General features: G+C 44.1%; 1 protein-coding gene across 1 annotated transcript; it reads right to left on the bottom strand.

The window, feature by feature from the left end:
* Positions 1-10,937: 10,937 nt before the first annotated feature.
* On the bottom strand, positions 10,938-16,803 carry ACBD7 (acyl-CoA binding domain containing 7). The gene is made up of 4 exons (XM_077304716.1): positions 16,683-16,803; positions 12,448-12,565; positions 11,290-11,352; positions 10,938-11,183 (listed from the first exon to the last, which is right to left on the bottom strand). The coding sequence occupies exons 1-4, from the start codon at positions 16,692-16,694 to the stop codon at positions 11,110-11,112; spliced, it is 267 nt and encodes an 88-aa protein (XP_077160831.1). The 5' UTR covers positions 16,695-16,803; the 3' UTR covers positions 10,938-11,109.
* Positions 16,804-16,816: the final 13 nt, after the last annotated feature.

The following is a 16,816-nucleotide window of genomic DNA, read 5'->3' as shown; positions in this document are numbered from 1 at the left end:
ACGGGGGGCCCGCTCCGCTTCCACGCGCGCCCGTGCCCTAGTTTCGCCGCCCACACTCCGGAGGCCTTGTTTACTGCTGGCGGGAGCCGCAAGGCGGCCTGGACTCGCCCTGCCTCGCACACGGCAGGATCACGCCTTTCGGTTTCAGGCCCTCCCGAGACTGTAAACATTGCTGCCCTTTCCAGGGGGGAGGCTGGTCCGTATCGTGAAGATGGATTCGGGTGGGGAGCCGTGTTGGTCTGAAGCAGCAGGGCAAGAGACCAGCCAGGCACTTTTAAGACCAACAAGAGTTTGATTCCAGGTATGAGCTTCTCTGTGCCCCCACATCTCCTCAAAAACAATGTCCTGGAATGGAAGTAATCCGTTCAAACTTCTAGGTGGAGTGTGAGAGTAAATTAGCATACAGCATAGTGAAAATGGTTAAAAGTTTGTAATTCAATCCCAAGTGAATGCAAACAAATCCAAATTGCTGGGTTCCCCCCCCCCCCCGATTTATCTTGTGCATGGTTTTGTGTTATTTAGGTTGATCCTCACTAAAGGTATTGCGTGTCTTTTGATCTGGGTCAACAAGGCCATCTGAAACCCCTGCCTAGAACTTCTGCCAGCCTCAAATTAGAATAGCTGTTAATTTGTGATGTACCAATCCATATTCGTTGGAATATGTTGTGAAATGTGGCTGTAATCTGTACAGGAAATATCACAATAAAATGGACCGAAGAGAACAAAAAAAATTTAAATAGTAATAATTTTATTTATTGCCAGCCCTTCCTTGAAGGCTTACATTACATTATTTCAAATATATATTACATGATTAACTTATCTGATTAATCAGAAGCAGCGTGACAATGTAAGCGAGGATAGATAGTAATTAGAAAATAAGTGGTGCATCAACTCACAAAATACATCACCCTTGCAAATTACACCCTGTTTTAGTGTTTGCTTTGAGTGAGGTGGTGAAATAGGTTGCATATGCTCATGTATTCTGGAAGGTAAGAAAACATATTCGATCCAATCTTGTGACAGTATGAAATGGAATCCAATGGCTTCCTGCTGTCAGTGTAAAGTGCCTTTGGGACCTCACATAGTCAAATTTAATTTTCTGATGATGGGACATAATTATACTGCTTACATGATCTCTAATTGGGTGGGATTTTCTCCAGAAAAGACTCTTAAAAACACAATAGCACCAAAGACACAAACCAGAGAATGAAGCAGCAGTGAACAAAATAGAATAAAGCAAAAAAAAAAAAATCATTACATTTTTGCCTCCCCAGAAGCCTTCCTTTCTCCCTTGGAAATTTGGTACAGCCCTAGGTTCGACTCCATTTCTATAATTGCATCGTTTTAGCACATTGTATTTCTCCATTCCAATTGTGTTTTATATGGCATCAACCCTTTCCCCATTGAATTTTTTGCTTTTCCAATATTTTACCAAAGTACCCAACAGTTTCTCAAGGATCTATAACCTTTCCCTCTCGTTTCTCTCCTCTGTTTTTAATTAATGTCATGTTAGAGGAGTGTTAAGATGACTAGCTGTTCTATATAGGACGAAATCCTAACTATAATTAGAAAGGGCAAGAATCAATCTGATAAATTGTGCCAAACATTAGTATTCTGATCTGATTCTTCTTTTTGTTCATTTAAATGCCTGCTAGTAACCATCACCCCACCCTCCAGTTGACTGGTGATGTCACATCCCTTTCTTAACACACACATTTACCAGTAGATAGAATGCTGATTTATTTCTTAGGCTTCCTCCTTCTTGCTTGAAGCAGATTGTCCGCTTAAAAAAAATGTACCAATTTAAAAAATAAACAAACTTTTAAGGTTGCAAAACTGCTGGGAGAGTAAGAAGAAAGTATGTTTATTACTTCATGGATCATAGCCAAAGGTATGCAGACTCACAACTGGTAGTGGTTTAAAGTTTGTTCATGCAAGTCTTTTCTTACAGCTGTGTTAGACTGTGTCAGTGAGAGGTATCAAACTTTGAACTCTTGGACTGGATCCAGCAGCTTCTGGTTAAAAAAGAAGGAAGCATCCTAGCAGACTGCTGAAAATTGTGGTGAAAGCTGTGCTGAAAATTGTGGACTCCTGAATATAGCCATATAAAATAGGGGGTGTGGAGTAGACCTGTGGTCCTCCGGATGTTCATGGACTACAATTCCCATGAGCCCCTGCCAGCAGTTGCTGGCAGGGGCTCGTGGGAATTGTAGTCCATGAACATCTGGAGGACCACAGGTTGACTACCCCTGGAGTAGAGGATGTGGCTGAGATCGAGCACAAAATCTAGAAGGCTGCAACTCCTTGGGTCACAATATTTCTAAGACCAAAAACCTGCAACTGTAGAATATGTAAGTTCTAGTAACTAAAAAAGCAGGCATCCATGGTAACTTCCATATGAATGTTTTACTTTGCCTTTACTTCCAAAGATGCACTGTTTTGGGGACCAGCCATATGACACGATGCTCTAAAAAGTCCACTTTCCAAGTTTTTTAAACTGACTATTCCTTGTTAGCATGCCTTCTGGACAGGACAGTGGGTATTTTCAAACGTCCCACCCACAAGGGCACCACTGTCTTTCCACCAGCAACTTCTGGTCACCATTTTACCATCACACCACCTGAAGACATTTCAAGGGATTTTATTTTAAAGAGAGAACTGTTACAACACTGTAGTTGTGTCTGTGGATCTGCTGAGGACTAAGCTTAAAGTCTGGAGCAGGATCCAAGCCTGCACTGAAACTGATCAATGCGGAGCTAGATCCCAGCTGAGGGATCCAGTTTAAAGTGAAACTGACCAATAGTGTGCACTGATGGAAAGATCTTTTGTGTGGGTTTTGTGTATAAATTGGGGTTGTATTTGGGTTATTGGTTCAGTTTTGTCTCTTGTAACACCAGGGTGGGGTTGCAATAAGGGGCTGATTGAACTCCCAGTGTCCTGGCTTCATTCAAACCCACGGATATAACAATAGTATATAACCATTAAAAAAACCCCAAAAAAACAGTGCCTCAGCAGTGCAAACTGAAGGAGAAATGGTGTCTGACAAAGGAAACTCCCATGTGAATACTCAGCATTTGCAGTAGCCATGAATGCAAATTGGAGAATCCTTGCTGTGTGGATGCAGCTCAGGTCAGTCTATCACAAAAGATCCACATAGAATAGTATCACAGTATATTAGGACTAGCTACAAAACAAAAAGCAGCAAGCTGACTTTCAAGCCCCACAGAATTCTTTAGGCTTCATGTTAAGCAAAGGAAAGGAGGGGTGGGGAAGCATTTCCAGTAAAAGAAGACACCTTTGAAGCCTTCTCAGCAATATGTTATTTAGTTGATGATTCAGGATATGAGTTCAGGTAACTAAATAAGATGTATCTGCAGGACTGCCTCTCCCATTACGTCCCCCAAAGAGCACTACGGTCAGGGTCCCCAGCCCCAAATATGTGGAGCTGACCTCAACCAGAGCCAGGGCTTTTTTGATCCTGGCCCTGGCCTTGTGGAATGTTCTGCTAACTGAGATCAGGACCCTGTGGGACCTCAGTCAGTCTTGCAGAATCTGTAAGATGGAGCTGTTCCGCAGCCCTATGGCTGAGGCTGGGAATACAACAGCTTACAATATCTAATTGGCTGGCCTCCCTGATGAAATACTTGCTGAAACACCGAAAGATCCGCATCCAAGAAACAAAACTCCCTCAGCATCTAAATTAATTGGCAGATATCGGAGTAATCTGTAAAATGTTTCAATTGTTATAATGTGTTATTTTAAGGGTATTTACAGCTGTTTTTATCCATTCACGTTACCTGCTCTGAGCCGTATGGGAAGGGCAGGATATAAAAATAAAGCCGCTCCTTATAATAATTATTAAAATTTCTGGAATAGTCTGAAGGCACTCTAGGGATGTAGTGCACATGCTTTCTTCTTTGTTTTTGTGTAATAATTGATTACCTAGCAATATGCGCCTTGGTTTTTTAATTAAAAATTACAACTTTTCTTCCAGAAAGCTTACTTTTCTCTTACCTATTTTTATTTGTAATAGCTTTTTGTTTGTTTGCCTGGCATCTCTGTGCCTAAAAATACCAATCGGCACACTCTTAGGCTGCATAAGGTTTCAGATTTGGCTTCCTGTTTAAATGGCATGTGGTCCAGCTGCAGAGGAAGAGGCTGGTTGTAACTGAATCTCCAGAAGATGGCAGTGTTTGCCACATCATGTGTCCACATCTGCTAGTTTGCCAACTCCTTTGTCCTTCTCAAGGATTCAATCAGCAGAACATAAATGCTAACCTGGGCTCCTCCTGGCAGTTTTTTTTTTTTTTGTGGGGGGGACAACAACATCTCACCTCGTTCTGGTAATGCCATCACTAAATCTTAATGAACCCATTATCCTGATTTTTTAAACCTAAGTTTTCTGAATTTGTTTTACCACCTTTTTGTGTGTACAACTGATCTTAAAGCCTAGTCTACGAGGTCAACTTTAGCTAAGTCATTCACATGGTGATTTGCCCTGCTACAGATGAAGTAGAACATTTTTCCTCCCAGTTAAAAATCATGTCACGTTTCTGCCACCTGCCAACTCTGCCCCTCCCCACAGGCCTTCTTACCCTTAGAAGAGGCTGATGCAGAGAGATGATTAACAGTTGATAGACTGGGGTACAACGATAGGCTCAAGGAGTCCTCCATGTTGATACATAGGCCTCAAACACAACATCTGCCCTAGGCTATGAGCTAAAGGGGATTGCTGTGCCTTCATAAACCAGAGTGCAGCTTACAGAAGACATTGTAAATGGTATCTGCACTTCAGCTGTCCAATCACAAAACACCACCAGGAGGTGCTGATTCATGTGACCAATTCTTATATGTGTTCTTGATTGTACTGTGAACATATTATGCTCCAGGTCTTTCTGCGGGGCATAGTTTAGTTCTTCTCAACCACATCCCCTACCCTGTACTATGGCTTAAAAGCAGACTTAATCAGATGTACATATGACTACATCACGGCACACCACTATTGCCCCATTTGGCCCTCCACTAAAAGATGTTCTCTCCAAACTGGACACCACATGGGTGATTTTTAATAAATTTAAGATTGTTGAGAAATCCCAGAACCTTTCACTTCTATACACAGATGATCTAGTCCTTGTTTTTCAGTTTACCACTTGCAACTTTTCTGGTGAGTGGGCATTTCATGTTGAGAGGGGCAAAGCCTCTGCCTCTATTTCCAGGTGTCCCAGCTGTAAAGTAGAATTTGAATTCCATGATCTACTGTGTGTGCCCCTCACCTCCAGATTTAAAGTAAGCAAGTTGCCTATTGCAGTATAGTGGAGTAAGACTCAGCAATGCATCCCACCCCCTGAGCATTTATATAGAGGCAGAAGTATTCTTCTTGTACATTGGCTCAGCTATTATTGTGAGCTAGGCAGAGCATGCATATTTCTCTCTTCCTGCAGGCACTTCACTGGCTGCTTACCAGTTAGTGGTCTCTATTTAAGACATTAACTGTTGCATGGCCTTGGGCCTGCCTATCTGTGAGACTTTCTCTCTCCCTGTGCTCCACCAGAACAGCATCACTTACTGGAGCAGAGTTTTCTGCAGGTGCTAACCTGCAAATGGGCAAAATCAACAATGCCCCTACAGGTGCTTTTTCTGTAGATGCTCATGCATAATGCAGTGAGTTGTTTGAGGAGATCAGGAAGGCTCCTGCTCCGCTGGCTTTCCATAAATAATGAAAGGTGGATTATTCAAGAGGGCTTTTCTATTCTGGGAAGAGTTACTCTACTAAAAATTACACAAAGTTAGCTGAATAAATTGTTAGGGATTATGATCTAGACTACTGGGAATAGCTTGCTGAACTAGGATCCTGGTGTGTAATTTAATGTCGTGTCTCATCACGCAGGCCTCATCACACTTGGATTTTGTCCTTGCAGGTTCTGTTGTAGGAAAAATCCTTGTGTCTAAGCCAGTCTGGTGTAGTGGTTAGGAGTGTGGACTTCTAATCTGGCATGCCTAGTTCGATTCTGTGCTCCCCCACATGCAGCCAGCTGGGTGACCTTGGGCTTGCCATGGCACTGAGAAAACAGTTCTGACCGAGCAGTGATATCAGGGCTCTCTCAGCCTCACCCACCTCACAGGGTGTCTGTTGTGGGGAGAGGAATTGGAAGGCGACTGTAAGCCGCTTTGAGCCTCCTTCGGGTAGGGAAAAGCGGCATATAAGAACCAACTCTTCTTCTTCAAGACACAGAGTTTATGGTGAAACAGTTAAGGTCAGCCTTTATCGCAACATAAGGGGAGCTGGCTCTCCTCTAGGAGCCCAAAGAAAAGTGTGGCCTCTCTTATTTTATTCCGTGGCACAGCCTCAGGCACCTACGTAATATTACTATCCACCCAAGGGGGCAGAGTTACAACTACTCTTCTCCAGACCGCCTTAAACATAGAATTACACGTAGTGCTTGCATATCGCTATCCAGAAAGTAGGTGTGTTAGATGATATTCATAAAGCATTAAAATACCATTATGCATGTGCTATTTTCTCCATCTTAGCTATCTCTTCCAGGTTCAAGGTTTAATCTATAAGGCTGGTTTCAACTAGTTTAAAACAAAGCAGCAGAAAGTTTGGAATAATGAATCCTCATTGTGTCAAGTAGAAAGTAAAAATAATAGTAAGATTATTTTTCTGTCACCATGATGTCCAGCCCAATTTTCAGGACTGGAAAAGCTTGGTTGATCCATTCTGATTTTTATGTTTTGTGGCTGAAAAATGTACACAGTTTAGAATCTGCACCTCAAAGGGAAATATATCATCATATGTCTCCAACATACACAAAGCACAAGTTAGGATTGGTAACTTGGGCCTTGTTCATTTTGGCTGTGTGGGGACTGGAATGGTGGAAGCAAAAAATAATAATTTGGTTACCAACTCCAGTAACTCCTCTGTAATGTTGTACTGGCACTGTAAAAGGGCTGCCATTGAATATATTTGGCAAGGGAAAGAGAATAATTGGCTATTAAACGGGGGCATTAGCATTGATATACAGTAGGCCCTTGACATCTGAATGGTTCTGTTGTATTTGTTGTGCAAGTCACATCTAATTTCTATCCAGACTTTCACTAACCCCCTACAAAGGGAGAGGAAGAGGGCTGGAACAATTCAAGTCTCTGTTGGTTAGATTTCAGAAAATATCCATGGAACAGTTCCCCATAATGCATAATATTCCACAATGGGTGTTGTAGGAAAGATTACTGGAAACCAGAATTATATAATACAAACACCTAAATTGGGATGTTATTTCAAACGTGAAGCATATTTTACGGTTACATTGCTTGTGAAACAAACCTGAACTCCCAAGGGGTAAGGCTTGCTGGTTTGGAATTGGGTTACCAATCGCCACCAGATTCACTTGCACCCTTTGTTCTTCAGAAAAGAATACCCAGCCTGCTACTTCAGTTTGTTTGGATCCCCTCTGCCTGATAATGAAGCAGAGACATTATAAACCAGGTTTTCAACTGCTTAATCCAGAAACAATAATCTTTCATCGTCTATTCTGTTTGCATCAGATAAAAGCTGGGAAGCTCAATTCTTTTATATATACTCAGTGCAGACATCACAGGGCTTTTAACAGGCTTCCAGAACAAGATGTGCTGTAACCTGCTCTTAGCAACTGGGAAGAATTTAGAGTGGCATCAAAATTGGTTCTGTGCCCTGTGTGCCAGTCACTTTGGGAAATTTAAATAAAACTGGAGGGGTGAGTTAGGTTAGGAGTGAGATTAGGAGTCGCTATGCCACTTTGACATCTAAAATCGCACCCGGATTAATCCCCTTTAAGACTCTTGCTGTAATATAATTATGAAAGATTATGACAGCCAGTTTTGATCCCCTCTTCCTTCCCTGTTAAGCTCCACCAAACACCCAGAAGTAATGCCTTGCAAATGCCTTAGTCATCAATATACACATCCAAACAAAATGCCTGGGAAAACCAGACAGACAGAAACGGGTGGAGCATTCACAGCTGGCCCTCTTTGGGATTTCATGGCTATGGAGAATTCCTGCCTACCACAACACTATTGAGAGGACAGGCACACATTTTAGGCAGCTGAATTTTTCAAAATGTTTATCTTACTAGCTTTACATTTTTAGAATGTTTTGCGTGATGTTTGTGGTGGCTGTCACCATCATCATATGATGACTTTGTTTTACTGACTAGCTGGAATCTCTATAGACCAGGTTTTCTCACTCGGGGGGGGGGGGGGGCAGGGGCTTCGTGAAATCCTGGGGTTTCTTGACAGCCCTGGAAGAGTTTCTTAAATGGGTGGGAGTTGGTTTTTAATATTTTAAAAAAATTGCTAAACATTTATATAGTGAAATGACCATATATGGTCATGTCAACCCACCCACCCAAAATGGCCAATAAAAGGCCTGGAAGGGGTGGGAAGGGGAGGGGACATGGGTGGGTGTGTACACTGCTTTCCAACCATATTCTGCACAATCACACCACACCTGAAGTTTCTGAAGAATGGTTCAGGGGTTTCTCAAGGATAAAAAAGGTTGAGAAGGTTCCTCTGGACTCATAAACTTCTTCCAGAACCATAACAGGTCGATTAAAAAAAAATTGAAAAAGATTGGGGGGACAGAACCAATTTTCTCTCAGCAGACTTTGTTCCACTGTATGCTTACTTTTATCCTTAATATAGATGTACTAATTAACTTGGGACAGACATTAGGGTAGCCAGTCTGCAGTTTCTCAATTCTACTCTTATCTTTTTAAAAACTGCTGTTGACTACCCTCCAGCTCAGCGTGGAGACTAACATTGTGCCAAATTACAAATAAAGTACTTCCTTTTGTCCATCCTGAATCTCTTGCCCATCGGCATCATTGTGCGCTCTCTAGTACCTTAAGAAGCCCCAATATATGATTTTAAAAGGTCTTATTCCTGCATGTAGACAAATAACTCAATGAAAATTAACCTACTTTGAGAACTTTTCTCCATATATGGATTTGACGCATTCACACTTCTCCCCCTTAAGAATATTACCTTCTCAACCTGCATGTGGCTCATTCTCTGCAGCCAGGACATGAATACACACAGCCGCACGGATCTTAACAGATTATGAAACCTTGCCCGACTTGTTCATGGTTGATTCTTGGCTTAGCTTCAAGGATGTCAGCTCAACACCTGAAAACAATTTCATGCCTTTTCGTCAGGCTCTCAGGATGAAGTTGGCTAAGAATTTGTGCTTACATGTGAAGGGGACATGCCAAAAACCATGTGTCATACTTGTGCAATATACCCTCAGTAGTGGGATGTGCTTAACTTATATAGCAAAGACTCCTCAAGAAGTTAATGAATATCTTTTTTTGTCTTTTGTCACACAATCTGTCTGCACCTCTGCTGTTAGTGTCTTTATCTTTGCTGTTTGCCTTTTCTTCCTTATTACCGTTTATCTTGAATTCAGCAGCAGAATACATGCCCTTTCTGTCTCTTCACAGGGAGAGTTCCAGGTGCAGGTAGGCTGTACAAGACGGCTGGGTAGCCAAAACATATTCCTATTCACCAGTTGATGAACTTTCTCAGAACGTATGTGGTCATCCCAAAGTGAAACCCCTCTCAGGCCACCAACCATCCACTATCAGTTGCAGGGTTGCCAACATGCCTGCAGGAAAAAAATCTCCTGCCCTTTTCAAAGATGTTTAATGCATGGAAATAGGCAGCTGAGGTATTTCATGGCAGGAAGGTAAATAACATCACCTTGTAAATGAAATGCCATTATGGCTCTTTTAAAGGGACAGAACATGTTGTTCTCTAGGAAGTTGGCAGCCCTAGCTGGTATCCATGTACTCTTCCATCAGTGATGAGACATAATTGTACTGATGCTTGACTTAAGCTAGTGGGAGTAGAGCACTGATCATCTTCTAGGTCAGGCTTTCTCAACCAGGTTTTCATGAAACCCTGATGGCCCTAGATTTCCTCAATGAGTGGGCGTTAATTGATATATACATATACGTATACATATACATACATACATACATACATATATATACATACACACATATACACACACATACACATTTGTTAAAAATTTAAAATGTGAGATGGCCATATATGGTCATGTTGATCTACCCACCCCTCCCCAAATGGCCAATGGTGGGCCATGGAGGGGGTGAGACAGGGAACGGCCCCAGGTGGGTGTATACACACCTCTGCTTCCCAATAAAATTCTGGGGTTTCTCGAAGCCTGAAAGAATAAGGGGTTTCTCAATGATAAAAAGGTTGAGAAAGGGTATTCTAAATGCAATATACGTTCTTTAAAAGTTTGAATTGTACCTTATTAGAAGTGAGGGTAGGCCAATGAGCTATATCCTAATGCATGGCTTTATAAGCTTTTATGGCTTCAAGGGAGGAAGTGGCAGGGGAAACTTGCAGCCAGTGTCCCCACCCAGTGAGCTCAGGGATCAACCCCCCCCCCCCTTCTGCCTTTGATCTGTGACTACTAGGGCTATTTCCTGCTTATGAACAACTCTAGCTGTTTCAATAAAGCTCTCCCAGAATCCTTGTTGAGAAAAAGTTTCAAACATTCAGCTTTGGAACTATAACCTAGCTTCGTGAGCACACCCAGCCCACAAAGAAACCCAGGACGCTCTGAAAGAGTTGATGAAAACTTACCAGTGACATCAGTAACCAAACGTCACCAGCACTCTCAAAGACATGAATTATTTCATCACAGTAAGAAAAAATTACGTAAACACATCTTTCAAAACGGAACATGACCATTTTTAAGTAGCCTGAACTGTGAAATTCTATTAAAATTGTATTTTTTAATAGAGAGCCAGTTTGGTGTAGTGAAAAGGGAAGGCAAATGTAAGCTGCTTTGAGCCTCCTTCAGGTAGAGAAAAGCGGCATATAAGAACCAACTCCTCTTTTCTTCTTCTATATTTTAATGCCAAAACCAGTAGTAAATAAAAATTTATTGTAAACCAATACAGCCGGCATACAACTTGTAGAGCTGAATTTCTGACAATAAAGTTATGTTGGCTGTGAAGTGAGTAGTGCTGTTGCCTGCAAACTACTTGTTAGCTACTAAAGAGTTAATATAATTGTAGGAATTCCACAATTGCAGGAATTCTACATTCCATATTTCTGTATCAGCTCCTTCGCTTTAGAAATGTAAGCTTTCATGGCATCTTCCTTTGCCATACCTGTAAAGCAAGAAGATGCAGCTTTTAAAATTCTTTAGTCGCCCTGCTATAAAAAAAACCAATTTAAATCAGAATAAGGTTTATATACTAAGTCTAAGAAAAACACCTTTCTTAAGGTTCCAAGCTTCCCATTTGGCTTTGCCTTTCAAGTCTAGCATTCCCGGACATTCTGAAGAAGAAAGAGTACAAGTTCTGTGTTAACTCTGAAGGCTTGTCTATACATTATAGTCCTGATTGCAACACTACAAAACCTATAATGGCATTCACAATATAAAACAATATACAATCGGTTCTGTAATAAAAGTCTAAAAAACCATGAGGGAAGTTACAAAAGGCAAGGGAGCGGCCAATACAAAAAGATGAATTTTTTGTCCTGATTACATTACAGTCCTGATTTTGTGAGAAACAAGATGTTGCAAAGTGCCTAGAAGAGCTGCAGTTGGCACCCCTATAAAATCCTTTGTCACATGTTCTTGCCATGATGTTTTTCTGATCCATTGTGTTTATCCTGTGTGTTATTGGTCATTTGTTTGCTGTCATTTAGCTGTGCTTGACCAAAGAACAGGGGCAGCTGGGAAATGCCTTGTGAACTTTGTAATTTTGACTTTTCAACCCCAAGAAGGCTTGCAGTAAATTTCCAAAGAGCTTCCTCTGTGCCTCTAGGTTATATCTTGATCTTGGGTGGCAGGGACCACACTCTTGGTAGTTTTGGGCAGTATATGTTATCACTTTTGCTTTGGGCAGCTTGCATGGGGGAACGCAGAGCTATAGCACCTGCTTTCTGGTGCCAAAGGGGGTCCTGAAAGGTGGGCTTTGCAGCAGCCATATAGGTAGATGGGCTTGTGCTTAACTTTAATTTTGGCAAAGAGCATCATGTACCTGTTTTACCAATCCTTGCAATAAAGAGATTGCTTCAACCAGGAGTCTGCTTACTGGGGAGGTTGACTGGGCACACAGACAACCATATGATTTTAAACAAATCATATGATTTTAAACGATGGAGCAACTGGTGGCTCCGCTGGCTGGGTTGCAAGTGCAAAACCAGCAGTGGGAAAAGAGGCTGAAACTCTTCACCCTGCCTGCTTTGGTCACAATTGGGCAGGAGGGGGGGGAGGAGAGGCAGAAACTCCCATTCCCACTTCCGACAGAAGGTCTTTGCGTTGTTCTCCAATGAATGGGAAGACTTTCTAATGTGTAGATGGGCTCTGAGCTCTCAGAAACATGGTGATTTCAACAAAAGCCAAAGGAGTGTCTACAAACCTACCGATATTGATGTCTCCCACAGTAGACTGTTTGTATAGGCCATAGAGCACCCTCAGTTCATCGTCGCTCGGCCTGGCCTTTAACTGCCGTACGTTTTCTGCCGCACTTTCAAAGTCAGCCTAAAGAGAAAAATAGAGACAGTGACACTTCTCCCTATTACCTTAAATATTTCGCTCATTCCTTAAAAATACCAAGTTAAAAAAGAAGCTTTCCAAGTTGCCCCTATCTTCACTCAGCATGTGCATGGCTTTCTAGATGTAGATTGACTTCTTTGTCTCCCCATGGGCTGGGCAATCACTCAGACTGAATGAGCCATGGTCCAACGCCAGGTTTCTGGCCCAAGGGCTTCAATCTCATTGGGTTTTTACTGTTAAAAGTAGTAAATAAGTAATGGAGGCAGCTGGATTCCAAGGAAGTATGAGTTGTAGTCCAAAGCTTATTTGGCACATGTTAACAATAAAGAAGATCCCTAGGTGGGTTCCCTACCTTGAAGTCCTTATCTCAGAAACCAAACTTCCTCGTCTGAAGACAACTATGTCGGCTGCATTATAACAAAATGACTCAGGAAGTCGTTTTGATAGAAGAAGAAGAGTTGGTTCTTATATGCCGCTTTTCTCTACCCAAAGGAGTCTCAAAGCGGCTTACAGTCGCCTTCCCTTTCCTTTCCCCACAACAGACACCCTGTGAGGTAGGTGAGGCTGGGAGAGCCCTGATATCACTGCTCAGTCAGAACAGTTTTATCAGTGCCGTGGCGAGCCCAAGGTCACCCAGCTGGCTGAATGTGGGGGAGTGCAGAATCGAACCCAGCATGGCCAGATTAGAAGTCCGCACTCCTAACCACTACACCAAACTGGCTGTCTAGAGGGATATAGGGAATGGGATCGAGGACTATACTGTTAGCATGTATTCATCAGTTGCTCTCTCTGTCAAAATAAATAAATAAATAAAGTTATCCAATTTCAGATATCTGAAACCCTAGTCATGTTACATTATTGATCATCTCTCTTCATCCTAGCGGTTGTATTGTTTTATATCATGTAAACTACTTTGAGTTCCAGTGAGAAAGGTAGACTACAAGTAAAAAATAAATACACCTCTCCGTGTGTGGAAAACATCAACATTGCTTAATATTTTTAGTATTGTTGACTGGGGTGGGGGTGGCAGAAGCATTAAATTATCCTGCACTTGGAGAACAACAGTAAAAAAAGACACCAAGACCAATTATGCACTGGGAACTTCACTGCCCCAGCTCCCATGCAGGAGCACAAATCAGAGGCAGATGAGGTGTACCGGGCCAAATGCTCCCCCATGTGGGTGCAGGAAGAGGTGGGGCAACCAGCCATGACTAAAACTCCAGCCTCCATCCCAGCATGAAACCTCCAGTGCATAAACGGTCCCATAGACACCGAGAAAGACAGGATCTTTCTTCATGACTCAATGACAGCATGTACAGCATCAAGCAATAATCTGCCAGTTCAATATGAAGCTTTCCAAACTGGCCAGTGTCCAGATCCAGGCTCCGTCCAGCTTGTTCATGGTAACACAGAGACACCCAACCGTCCACCATTAGAAGTCCCCTTCGGCTGCCAAGCACAATACAGCATTGAAATGGAACAATCGGCTACTGTTGTTCAGGACAGAGTACAGACTTGTTCTACAGTCTGGGACCCACCGTCCTCTTTTCCCACTATGTGTGACCATAATGCCATGGCTCATTCATGCTCTCATTTTTCTCCCCATTTCTTGTTGATCCCACTGATACGATACTAAACTTAACGCTAACTCCTCCTTGCCAAATGCGCTGTGTTTTTTGACGCTTACTCTTCCTTGCAGCTCAGCGTGTTTTCACTACTTTTAATGAAAAGTATAATTATCAATAATTTAACATATATAATAATTGAACTTTGTACAATATTTTTAGACGGACAAGGAGGTCCACACCAGAAGATTTCAGTATATTCTTCCAGAGAAGGCAGCCATTTTCCCAATCCTGCTGGTATGCAATGGTTAAAACCTATTTTTAGAAAAGTTTATTACAAATGTGCAGCACTGACTCAGAGAGCTTCCCTAGGCACAGCCAAGGCTACAACCAGGGCTGGTGGTTTCTGATAGTGTTTTCTTGAACAGCAGGCTCTCGTTTCCATATCAGGAACTGATTCTGTAAATTCTCCTGGCTTCAAAAGTGATTTACTGCAGGGCTGTCTGAGATAACCAAGTCCACAGGTCCCTTGGCCATGTAGAGTTAGCTCCAATATTCTTTGGACCCTAGCCTTTTCCTTGTGGCTCTTTCTAGTAAACTCTATGGAGTTTACTATCCCTCTTGGCAAAGAACCTCATAGGTGATGTTTTGAGATCTAGAAAGTTTTCCTTTGGCTTGGAGCTGCTGCTGCTTACATGATTTTAGTTCTCCCGTTCCCCAGGCACTAAAACAACAACTATATTGCTATCAACTATAAGGCAGAACCCTCATAACCTTTAATTACCACAATTTCCAAAAATCCCACGCACTTCACTATTGCCCCATCATTGTATTGTCATTTCTGGAATGCAGCAGTGCAGAAGAAGCCCAGTGCAGGGGAACATCTGGAAAAGGTTAAAAGCAGCAAGCATGCATGGAGAAGGGGGGCAAGATGTTATAAGCCACTTTGAGTTCCCATTGGAGAGGAAAATGGGGGAAGACATACATATATTTTTTACCTGGGGAAAAAAGACTGAAGGGACATACCACTATGTTTTTCAAGTACCTGAAGGGCTGTGACATACAGGGAAATTGTATACTATTTAAAGCACAGCGTCTTCAAAGTGGTATACAGCGTATTTTTAAGGGCAACAGCATCTATTCCACCAATCTACACAGCAAAGGCTGCCCCTTGAGTTGTAAGAAGGCTTCAAACTTCGTTGATCAAACTGGCAGAACAGTTGCCGATATCTCTGTACTTGTTTCCCGTACCATTTGCTTCTTCGTTAACCCCCGTTTTCCTCCTATAATTATGCTGCTGTATCCTTTTCAACGCAGATGAAATGCTCATGGCCGTATTTCAATTTGAGTCCAGCTGGGCTTGACTATGACCCTCTCCCTGCCAACCACCCCACAAACAGCCACAAGAACTTGTGCAGGTGGCAAAAGGCTTGGATCTCCAATTCCCCCTGTGGAGGATTCAACCACCGCATGGGCAGCTGTGGAGTCCAGCAGCCAGGCAGTGACTGGCGGTATCCTGAACGCATCCGAGGGATTAAAAGAAGCCAGCTGCTGCCTTCAGCACCCGCAGCGCTCTCTCGTTGCCAGCCTCTCCCTGCAGATGCTGACGCCAACAGGAGCGGGCAAAGGCTGAGGTTGGCAAGAATGTGGACGCCGGCAGGCAACTGTCCAAGGAGAACTGGAGGACTCAAGGAGGCACCCCGCTTTGCCAAGCACCTCGCCGGGGCCCTTGCAGGTGTCCCATGCACGCGACCCGGACAGCTCTGACCCAGCAAAGATTTGGGGAGCGCACTTGGCTGGGCTTGCAGGCAGGCAGGACCCCTGCCTTAGGAGGCCGGCGGCCAAGGGGGCCAGGCGCAGCAACTCGCCTTCCTGGGAAAAGAGGCTGCCCGCTTTCCCAAAATAGGCGCAGCGGCGCTATTGCTGCAGGCGGGAGCAAAGGACTGCAGCTCGCCCCGTTCCTGCGCGCGGTCGAGCGCCCGCCACGCGCCCCCACCCCAGGCCCCAGAAAGAGATCCCCGACCGCAGTGCGGCTCGTGGAAGATCGGACTGCTGCGGACACCGGGGGAGCAGCCGCCTCGCGCCGGACCCCGCACTTCCCCGGCACGCTGCAGCCCCTGAAGGGCGCGATCCTATGCACGGGGCGCAAGAGGCAAAGCAAGCGGCGCCCCCGGAGCCCCGCGCAGCTCCTTCCCGCATTCGCCCCGCCGCCCCTCTTGCAGCGGCTTCTCGAGAGTCCCGGAGGGACAACGTACGAATCGGCGCAAGACCCGCGGAGCGACCCTTCTGCAGAAGAGGCACCTCCAGGATCCCTTTGCACAGGTTTCAAACGCGCGCGCGCAAAGACACATCCCGACCACCAAGTGGCCAGCGGAAAGAAATACCCCCCTTATTAAATCAGATACAGGGGGAATGCCACCTGCCCTGGAGAAGAGCGGGAGGCTAGGCTCGGCTGGATCCCACCCCCCACTGCAGCCACTCCACCGAACTCCCGCCCCTCTCCTCAGCGCTCAGCCCGCGCACCGCCGCCCTCTCACCTGGAGAGCCATGCCCGCGCGAAGATTGCCGCCGCCGCCTCGCAGCCCCTTTTATAGGCCCCGGCAGCAGCAGGGCTCTCATTGGGCCGGGGATGCTCTGACGTCATGCCCAGGGTTGCTCGGGCCCCCGAAGG

This window comes from Paroedura picta, chromosome 11 (genome assembly GCF_049243985.1).
Source record: "Paroedura picta isolate Pp20150507F chromosome 11, Ppicta_v3.0, whole genome shotgun sequence".
Taxonomy (NCBI): Eukaryota; Metazoa; Chordata; class Lepidosauria; order Squamata; family Gekkonidae; genus Paroedura; species Paroedura picta.
Note: the sequence above shows the minus strand (reverse complement) of the source record. Positions and strands in the feature narration are given on the sequence as shown.